Source organism: Rhagoletis zephyria, unplaced genomic scaffold (assembly GCF_001687245.7).
Source record: "Rhagoletis zephyria isolate East Lansing unplaced genomic scaffold, Rhagoletis_zephyria_1.1 Rzeph_scaffold_00487, whole genome shotgun sequence".
Lineage (NCBI taxonomy): Eukaryota > Metazoa > Arthropoda > Insecta > Diptera > Tephritidae > Rhagoletis > Rhagoletis zephyria.
In genome coordinates, this window is record NW_016157571.1 from 239974 (window position 1) to 250628 (window position 10655).

The 10655-nt window shown below is 37.0% G+C and overlaps 1 protein-coding gene across 1 annotated transcript; it reads right to left on the reverse strand.

Annotated features, from left to right (window-relative positions):
* Nucleotides 1-315: 315 nt before the first annotated feature.
* Nucleotides 316-4234, reverse strand: olf186-M (Ki-ras-induced actin-interacting protein-IP3R-interacting domain olf186-M). The gene has a single exon (XM_017611987.1). The coding sequence runs from the start codon at nucleotides 1888-1890 to the stop codon at nucleotides 700-702; it is 1191 nt and encodes a 396-aa protein (XP_017467476.1). The 5' UTR covers nucleotides 1891-4234; the 3' UTR covers nucleotides 316-699.
* Nucleotides 4235-10655: the final 6421 nt, after the last annotated feature.

Consider the following 10655-nt stretch of genomic DNA (forward strand, 5'->3'; position numbering starts at 1 on the left):
AATGCAATTTCAAAGCAAAAGGCAATCAAATGCAAAAGAGTATTTAAAATTAAAAAGCAAAAAATACCACGAGCCCGGGCCCGGAGTTAAGTATGTATGTGCCCACAATGACAAGTTTTAGATGTAATCATTCAGAATATCTTCTAAAAAAAGAGGCAAAATTTAGAGTTTGATTTTTTTTACTAGAAAAAAAAAAAAAAAATTTCAAAGCGAAAGAGTGCGCAACTACTCCGCACTCAGTTGCCTGCTCCTTTCATCCATCACATTTCTTTTAAGTTTATCATAATTAAAAAAAAAAATAATAATTTTTCACAGTTAAACAAAAAATGTATTTTATTATCAATAAATTAAGTAACACTTGTCTTTTAGTATGTATGTACGTTCATATATCTGCTTGAATATGTTCCAACTAACAGCATTTCTCTCCTCATATTTGTTTAAGTACAATATTTTTCCTTCTAAAAAAAAACTACCAATAACAAAAATATAATGATTATTTTCCCTAACGACATATGTATAAAATTTGTGTTAAGCATAATTAATTAGAAATAAAGTTGCGTTTTTTTTTTGTTGCTGTCACTTAACTTAGTTAAATCATAGAACAACTTTTTGGCACTGGTGACTGGTGAATGAATTCGCGGCATCCTCTTCTTCTCTCCTCTCTCCTCTCCCCTCTCTCCCCTCCGCGCGCGAGTTCGATCAAATCGTTTGCTCTATGGAACCCTTCGACTTCTTTCGCTCGTTCACTTCGAAGCGATGCATAATCTTGGCGACAATGCGCGATGGCGGTATATCCGGGTTGCCGGTGAGTCCGCGATAGCCCAAGACACTGTGATCGGCAAGATTGTTGGCCAACTGCAGGCGACGTATGAAAGCCTCTGTGTCGATGCCGCGCACCTGTGACGGTTTGAGGAAACGTTTCGGTATGCGCGACAGAATATCCTCCGAACCGACCGGGCCAAAGCCTAAATTAATCAGAATGGCTTCGGGATCTGGCTTGCGCGCCTCCAACAAGCTATCCACACTCGAATAGCGGCTGGAGGACTCTGAGTGTGTGGAATTGTCGCGCTTCAACATGGTAAAATTGTGGCGACGCAGCAATGGACTGGCCGGACTGGTCGCCGTATCGGTGGTGTTTGTTGTGGTGGTGGTGGAGGAGTCAAACGATTCCTCATGCTTAAGGCGATGCTCACGTTGATGGTGGTGGTGGTGGTGGTGAAAGATGCTTACTGTAGCCGCGGATGCAAAGCAATTCGGCAACGATGACGGCTGACCATCGAAAGGTGTGCTGTGATGCTGTTGCTGAAAGTGATGCAGGCGTTTCTCTGTCACGTACGAGGGGGTGCTATGCAGCTCGGTGCCGCGCGGTGGACCGCCTATCAGTGATGTCGTATTAAATCTAACTGACGGCGGTGGCTGCGTCACCACCACCAACTCCTCTTCTTCATCCTCCTCTTCCAGATCGGCGGCATAAGCGAAATCGGCATCGTCCAGTTCGGTGGGTTTTTGACGCTGCAAACGTTTGCGACGCGGCAGACGATGAGGCGCGGCACTGGAGCGCAACTTTTCTCCACCACCGTTCAAGGGAGGCGGCGCACTTTGCGTCGACGAGCTTGATGCACTTATCGGACTAGCAGGTGTCAGTGGTGGTGGTGAGTTATGCTGCTGTTCGTGCTGACGTTGTAAGCGCGTCTGGCGTAGTTCGGTTGCCTTGCTATGATTAAATGTGACTTGCGCGTCAGCATTGTGGACATGCGCATTGTTATTGCTATCGTTGTTCATTTCATTGCTGTTGTTGTTGTTGTTGTTGTTGTCGTTGTCTTGGCTTTGTATTTCCTGATTGCAGCTGTACCAGATGGTGCGTTTCGTTTCCATTTTAGCTGGCTGCATGTTGGCTGTTTGTTGTCACAAAGGATTTGATTTGGTGCAATGTTTGAATTATTTGACGTTTTTTCTTTGTTTTTGTTTCTGTTTCTGTTTATGCTTATGTTTGTTTTGTATTGACTTTATTTGGTTGGCGGGCGGTCGCCAGTTGACCTTGCATGTGAAACCTGTTTGTGGCGGCGCTGCTGTCGCTGTTGCTGGCGTTTAAAGCTCCCTCCACTGATTCGCTGCTCGCTAGCTGAGTTGAGGGACATTAGCGGCCGCTGTTGTTGTTGTTGTCGAGCGCTAATTAGCTTCGCCTGTTGCAAGCGTCAATGTCGTTTGTTTAACCGTTGTTATGTGTATGCGATTTAGCAAAGTGTTTGTGTGTGCGCGGCGTGTTTTTTCCCAACTTTTTTTTATTCCAAATGATTTTATTTATTGTTTTTAATTGAATATTTTTTGCTTTGCTTTACAGCGCGTTCTAGCGGAGATGAATAAAAACAATAATATATATATGTATGTATGTATGTGTTAAGATGAAGTAGTTGTTTTTGTTTTCAGCCGCTAATTAGTGATTATAAGCCGTTTTAGCTGTCACTTGTCGCTGGAATTTTCCGCAATTTGTTTTGATAATAAGAATTCAGAATATTGTATATGTGCTAATAATGTTGCGACTTGGTTTTATAAACTTTTTGTTAATTTTTGTATGCTCTACTTTTGCGAATTTGTTATTCTACACTTTGCTTTTGTGTTATTTAATTACTTATTTTTCATTCGCTTAACTGCTTATATCACAGCTTGTCTCTGTAGTCTATATAGATACTAGTCGTGGATGCTGAACTATTGTGCGCCTTATGCCGCGTGCGTTGTCACAACGTGCTGCGGTCACGGCGACTTATTTTACCGCTTGGCTCAAACTCAGGTGCGCGCTCCCCGGCAACCCTTAGCCGTTAGCTCCAGTTCAAGCTGCAGGTGAGGAAGGGGCTTAATTTGAAATTTTCTCCAACTTAGTGCCTCGCTTGGCTGAATTTCTTTATTTGCGCGTTCGTTTGCGACTTGGCGCTTTACACCTCCGCACTCGACAGTTGCAGCTGTGTCACTAAGTCGATTTGTTATTGGGTTTTCAGAATTTTCACACTTGTGCCACCACACACCAGTTGCGCTTTAGTATTTTATTTCTCCCTTTTTACTTTTTTTTTCTTATTTAAGTATTTATTTACCTTTTTTGCACTTTCCCACTTGTTGCTCTTGCCTTCTGTTTTTCTATTTAATTAACGTCGTTTGAGCGTTAAACCTCCGAGCGCTCGGCAACCCTTTGCAGCGCTTTGCTTTTTTGCACTGACGCAAACTTTAAACGTTATCTCTATTCGCTAATTCGATAATTTTTCGCTTCTATTTTCAATACCTGGGTCTTTTTGTTGGCGTTGTTGTTGTTGCTCTTTTATGGCTTGTGTACAAGGCTTATTGCTGCGCGTTTTTGCCTTATTTGTTGATTCTCAATATTTTTCTTTATTTGCTTAGTGATATTTACATATATTCCATAATTTCCATATTTGTTTTTTGTCTTTCTCGTTTCACTTGCCGCACCCCGCCTCGCCGCTACTTCGTTATTTTGCACTTTGTACTATTGGTACTGGTTATTTTTGCCTTCAAAGTATTAATTTAGGTATTTAAGCTCGCGCTTGTGTGCCGTATTTACATTTGTCATTTAATGTCATTGATTACTCGTAATCAGCAAAAATATACATACATAGCTACACTCCCCTTTTTCAATTTCTTTATGGAATTTAAAATTATTGATTACGGTATTTTTTAACACATTTCCGCAACCCGAAACTGTACTGTAGTACTCGGTATTTATGCGAACGCTTTATTGCTTTTATAGTCTTGACTTTATTTTAATTATTTGCTTATTATTTTATTCCGTTTCCCCTTTCGCGTACTCTCTGTCGCCCCGTCGGTTTGTTTAAGTACGTTGGCGCGTTCAAGCGATCTTCAATGCTGTCTCAGTTCGACGACGATGTTTCCGTAGGTTCCAGTGTTTTCTTCTAAACGTCTACCAATGTACTGTTTATTGTTTGCGGCTGTTGCTGTTGCTCTTGCTGTGACCGCGACCGCAAAACCGCATTGGAGACGTAACGATCGGACAGCCAACCAGTCGAAATCATTACCATACCAATATATGTATGTTTGTATGTACATATGTACGTACGTGAGCGTGTTGTTTGTGCGAGACGAGCGCACGATCGGCTGAGCGACCAAACCCAACCGCTTTGTTGATCCAAATCGCTCCAGCTTTGAGCGCAGCTCAATCGCTTGCCGTACAGGTCCGCGTCCTATACTCCGTTTGTGCTTTTGTTGCTATTGCTGACAGGGCTGCCAACTTGGCTCATACCGTGCCAGTTTTGACCCTATTCTACTTATAATGGCACTTTTGAAAAATACTAGATAATATCGAGCCCTAACCGCCAAAATAATGTAAGCGACATTTTTTTAAAAATTTTATTTTTTATGCAGAAATATTCCTAGGGCATCTAAAATGTATTTCTGTATCCAAAAGAAAATGTTGAAAAAAATGGCGCTTACGTTATTTTGGCGGTTAGGGCTCGATATTTCAATACATTTTTGTGAAATCATTTCGAGCCCTAACCGCCAAAATAACGTAAGCGACATTTTTATTTTTTAATTTTATTTTTGATGCAGAAATATTCCTAGGGCATCTAAGATGTATTTCTGTATCCAAAAGAAAATGTTGGAAAAAATGGCGCTTACGTTATTTTGGCGGTTAGGGCTCGATTTGCTTGTACTTCTTTTTCTCAACTAAAACTTTCTTATTTCGATACGGTATACAACTGGTTTATCTTTTTTTCGGCATTCGACTCTGGTCTGGAATGTATTTCGAATTTTAATGCTAAATGCTAAGAATTTAAAAAAGGCATATTTTTTTGGCGTTTTTACTTTTCTATTTGGCACAATTTGACACTTTTCAATCCTCAATATGGCACTTCATAGCTAAGGATAGTTGGCAGCCCTGATTGCTGATCACCGATCAACGAAAGCTTTTTTTCTGTTTAAATTTTTCAATTTCTTACTCATAAAATTTTTAAGTCGAATTGTTATTTACCAGCTTTTTTATTGCCGTGGATTCAACGATCTACAGAGATCGAATGTCTGTCGTGTATTGTATTGTTGTTTTTGACGTACTTGTTTTTGTTTTCACGTGCTTTGGCGCTTTTGTTTAATTTCTCTTGCTTTTGTTGGTTTATGGCTCCTTCATGCAAATGTCGATAACTTGTTTTCCAGTATCTTGAAACTTGTCTGCGTTTGTTTTGTTTTTTTTTTTTAAGTTGGTTTGTAACACTTCTCCTCATTACTCTACGCTCTTTGATAGTTTGGCATTGGTTTTTCCCCCATTTCGGAGGAAGCCCCTCTCACCGTGCCACACTTGGGCTTATAATTTTTCTTTCTACAAACATATTTGGAAGTCGGAGCCGTCATGGCGTGTATGGCTACGCTTTGTTTGCCCTTTTTGTACCAAATTCGATATGGGGCTTTGGATTGGATGCCACCATAACTCGTTCGTTCTGTGCTCTTCGAAGAGAGTTATGCTAAGTGAGCTGCTTTTGTTACTGTTTTGTTGTTATGGAAAAATGTGTGTAATATGAGACTCGGCTTCGTTTTGCTTAGAGAAACCGAGTGCAGCTTTGTAAAAGAGTTGCATTTATTATATATGTAACGACACTTGAAGTGCCAGCTGAAGAAGGCGTTTTCTCTCCAGAATTGAGATTAGAAAACAAGTTTGCCGTCTCTTTGACAATGGAAAATCAATTTTCTTCCATCAAATTTTCTTGTATTAGTTTAGACCTTCTTAGAAAAAAGCTACTAACTCCACTTTTCCACTGACGAAAAGGGGGAAAATAACGCTACATGGTGGCGAAATTATTGAAAATAAAATCTACGAACTCCATAAACATTCATCTTTTTTTTTAATAAAAAACTGCTAACTCCATAAATACATCTATGATTTAGTACAAAGGACCTACAGAATATTCCACACGAATTTTCGATTGATTCTGGGCATACACGAGGACGATTTAAATTAATTTCTTCAAGAAAATTTACAACAAAAGCTTAGTACTAGGGCTTTCGATTGTTCGCCTTTTTCCAAAACCAGTTTTCGAGTTATTCGAAAAATTGAAATTTTATAAAAACTGGTTCGCCATTTTGAAATTAAGAAAATTCTCATGTTGGTATAAAGCCATGACCGAAAATTACATTAAAACTATTAACAGCAAATATAACTTTTATTAAGGAAAGAGCAAACCTAAATAAGTTCAAAGTTTTTTTTTAGATCAAAAGTAAAACAAATAAAAATCATTGAAAAATTCACATCTGATCTTATATTAATTTTATTTAGGCCCATGGTTGAATTTCTGGTCCCAGAAACATCAAAAAAAAGTTTTTGAAATAGCGGTCGCCTTTCGGCAGACAATGGCAAATGGCAATGAGTGTACTTCCGCCATAGAAAAGTTTCTTCGGAGGTGGAGTAAAAGTGTAGATCCCTCCGACATCAAGAAGTATAATCCGAATTGGAATCGACCAAATACGTAGAAAACGTTAAGGCGTCAAGCATTCATTATTGGAATCAAATATGATATAGGCTTGAGAACTTCTATTGACTTTTATAGAGCCATGAAGATTTGTATGAAATGAAAAAAAAAACCGGTTTGTTCAATAATAAAATCCGGTGTATTCGATATTCGAAAAATCAAAATTTCAAAAACACTTCCTGTAGGTATCCAAAAAACCGGTGGAAACCGGTTTCGAAAAACCAAGTCAATCGCTTTACAAAGTACTTTTTCAAGCAACATAAATAATTTTTTTTTAGATTATTTTTTTGAGAGCCTATACTAAGATCACGAAATTAAATTCAATAAATTCTACTTCCCGGTACAAAAAAAGAAGTGAAATATTATACTAGACTGGAGACGAGAGGAAGGTAGTTGAATTCCGAACCCCACTAGAAAGCGTCTATAAGTGACTAGCCATTCATTCATTGGCTTTGAAAGTATTACCATGTAACTACTTCTCTAACTAGTTTGCTAAATATATTGCATCTCATTTCCCTAGTGGGTTTGAAACAGCAAATTTCTCACATATCCATACATACATACATACATACAGAAATATACGAACATACGTAAATATGTACACTCACACTCCAAATTAGTGCCCACTTCACTTTTATAGTTTTAAATCAAAAGCAACTCATAAACGTTTTGAGGGATAAGCAACCATAATAAAAACCACAATTTTTACGACAATTAAAATGATAACAACAATTACATTTGATATGTACGAAATTGCGACAAAGGCGAGCACTTAAGTAGATCTTAAGTGGCTGCCACTAAGTTCATAGATAAGCTAAGGTGGGCATTATCAAAGTGTACATAGATAAATGGAACTAAATTGACTTGTTTTCGAAGAAATAAAAATACGAGTATTAGAAAATTCTTAAGAAAAATATAGTGATCGGGAAATGCAATACATTTAAACCTTCTTTGTACAAACCAATGATTCGGGATTGAATTGACACTTTTGATATATATCTTTGCAAATAATTTAATATTAGTAAAAAAAATCATCTAATTTTGGGCAATTAACTATTTTAGCATTTAATACCAAGTAATTTTAAATTGGTTGAAAAGAAACATACTGACTTTGAAGTGCTTAAAGCCAAATGAATTTTTAAGTAGTTGAAATCAAATTCAGAGTCGGGACTGTTAAAGTCAACAGTTCGTTCCCTGAAAGAAACTCAGATCTTCAACTAGTTGTGGTGGGTAAAAAACTGGTTGATATTTAAACTAGTTTCTTTCCGTACTGGGACGCCACTCGTCAAAAGTGAAGGTTGCATAAAATTAATTGTAAAAATTTTAATTGCATTTTTTTTTTAACTAAATAAAATGCAATAGCTACTTTCAACATCTGTTATGAGCTGCAAATACATACTTACAAGCATGCAATTTTCAAAAGTGTAATTAAGAATTCTATTTAATTTTCGTTTAAATGAAGTGTTTCTCTAACTAATTGATCGTATCGTAATAAAACTATTATTTTCAGTTATGCTAGAATCGCCACAGTTGATGTTTTCGCAGTTTATGCATGCAATTGTAATTTAATCTTAAAAAAAAAAAAATAAATAAATACTTAAATAACAGAGTTTTCACTTTTCTTTGGCAACTTAAATTGCTTATTGCATACATACATACACACATATTTGTTTACGTACATATTTAGGTATATAATATTTTTGTTTATAACTATTTATGCAGACTAGTTTGCACTTTATTTCGGCCAACTGCTTTATCGGAAAATGGGGTCAATTGTGTGTTTGGCCTCTAAGCTGCGCTATTTCGCTGATCTTTGCAAATTTTTGTTTACTTCTTCGAAAATTGCTTATTTTGATTGTTGTTGATTTCATAGCCATATTTTTGCTTTTGAGTGTAAACGGAAGCACATATAAATATATACTTATTAAACACATAGACTAAGTGAAATACATACATACATATCGTCGCTCGGCGTGCAAAACCGCGTATACGCAAAATGTCAAAAAAAAAAGTCTGCAAAGCGTATATTTTAAATAAATATTTAAATATTTTTTGGCCATTTAAAGACAGTAAATTTAAATTACTCTGAAATATGGATAAAATTTTGGGTCTTTGAAAAATCAGTAAAAAGATATATGTACAGTAAATATTGTGCAACGCCTTTTTTTTTTTGGTAAAAAGTGGACGTAGAAAACTGAAATTAAAAAATAGCTTGTGAAAAGGCAGCATGCATTCTGATGAAACACTGCCGATATATATTCAAGCAGTCATCTAACTGCGCAAAACCTGTCCTTGACAAGTGGCCACAGATCGAGGTGCAGCTTCCGGGCTTGGCGATGGAGAGCATATAAGCCAACACCGAAGGCTTGATAACTTGGTTCGATCCTAAAGTATCTATCAGAAAGATATTTTCGGATTCGGTTATTCACAATGAGGATGCACAGGGGAAAAATTGTTCTATAGCAACAAGAAGATTATCTCTACGAAAAGCTTCTGGACTAAGGAATAAAACAGACAAAGAAGGGAGAATATTCCATAGAGGGTCTTTAGAGATTTCATATAAAAATTCTTATTGAATTTAGAAAAATCTTAAAGATATTTTCTTACGTTTGTTCTATTTTATTAGGTGGTTTTCGCTCTGTATGAAGACGGCGGCAAAGCTGCTCTAATACTTGGGCATTATGAACCCTAAAGTTTGCATGGAAAGCTTAACTGAGGTTCGAGGGAACGAAAGATGATTCGCCGCAATAGAAAAACTGGGTTGCAAAATCGACTTTAGTTTGGGACATTCTAAAGAGAAGATATTTCGAGGCAGAGAGCGCAACAACGATGAAGAAAACGAAGAATTACCCACTTTAGTACGTCTGGAAGGACTAAAGGGAGAACAATCTCGAATTCGAATTTGTAACTAAGCTCCGCTGGAGAGATCTTCCTCCGAGGAAGCAAAAAATTTGGCCATCGCACAGATTAATATAAAGCATTCCCGCTATGCTGCAGTTAATCGGTGAATCTTATTAGATGTGAGTGACCAAGGAATATGCTATTATCGCAGATCCCGGGGTTCGAGGTTTCATGGGCCTAAATATCTTGGGTTCGAAATATTTATGCCTGCAATAACGGTATACCGACAGGCTGCGTCTTGGCTAAGAAGGAGTAAAATGTCGTTTATTTTTTCGCACTTCAGCACTGAGGATCTCAATAATATAAAGGTGGAATAAAATCATTTCGCTTTTAATTGTCTTCATAGCCCTTAAATACGTCCCTTTTTAGCAAAGGCGGGAAAAATTAGTTTTCATCCCAAAATCTGGATGCCAGGTACCGTGTTTGGGTGCGTGTGGGTGTGCAACCCATTGTAAGGGAGTTAAGGGAGTGTCAAAACTCGAATGTCACTAGGAAGCAAACTTTTAATTATATATTGAATCATTAGTACAGTTAATTAGGTACCATAATTTTGACGTCATTGAGAGCAATTTCATATTTTTAGAACAAGCAGGTGTCAAGAAATTTAAGCCAGCACAAAATATCGAAAGAATTATTTCGACAATTTTTATTGGCAGACGATAGTGATGGACTACTTCGAGTCCCTGAATACTTAGCCAGCCAGCTAAAGTGACTAATATCCTTGGGCAAGAGCTGATCTAACTATAATTGTAAAAATATATTTGGATTTGTACATACATACATTTGCATGTAAGTATGTACCTATGCATATTATCTTCTCATAGTTTGTGAATCATGCATAGCTATATTTTTATATTTTTTTGGTGTAGATTACACCGGTAATTAAAAGCAAAAGCAAACACGCCGTAATGGAAGAAATGCATTGTATGTACTTATATACGCAGAAATATGTACATACATATGTACATGTTTATTAGTAGTTATTAAAATTGAAAGCGTATTTGTCGTTGCATGATCCGCTAATGGGGGAAATGAACAAAGAGAAAACTTGTATTATCGCACAAATGGGCATTTCATGTCACACAACTATTTTAAATTGAAATGCAATAACACACATACATATGTATGTATAAAAATGTTGAGTAAAAAATCTAAAAATTCTAGATAACTTTATATCCCAACAAGTAGACAGACATAAGCCTACAATTAACAACATGTGATGAACAATGTTTCCATAAGCAAATAAATTTGTTTACAATTGCTAAGCATTACATAGAT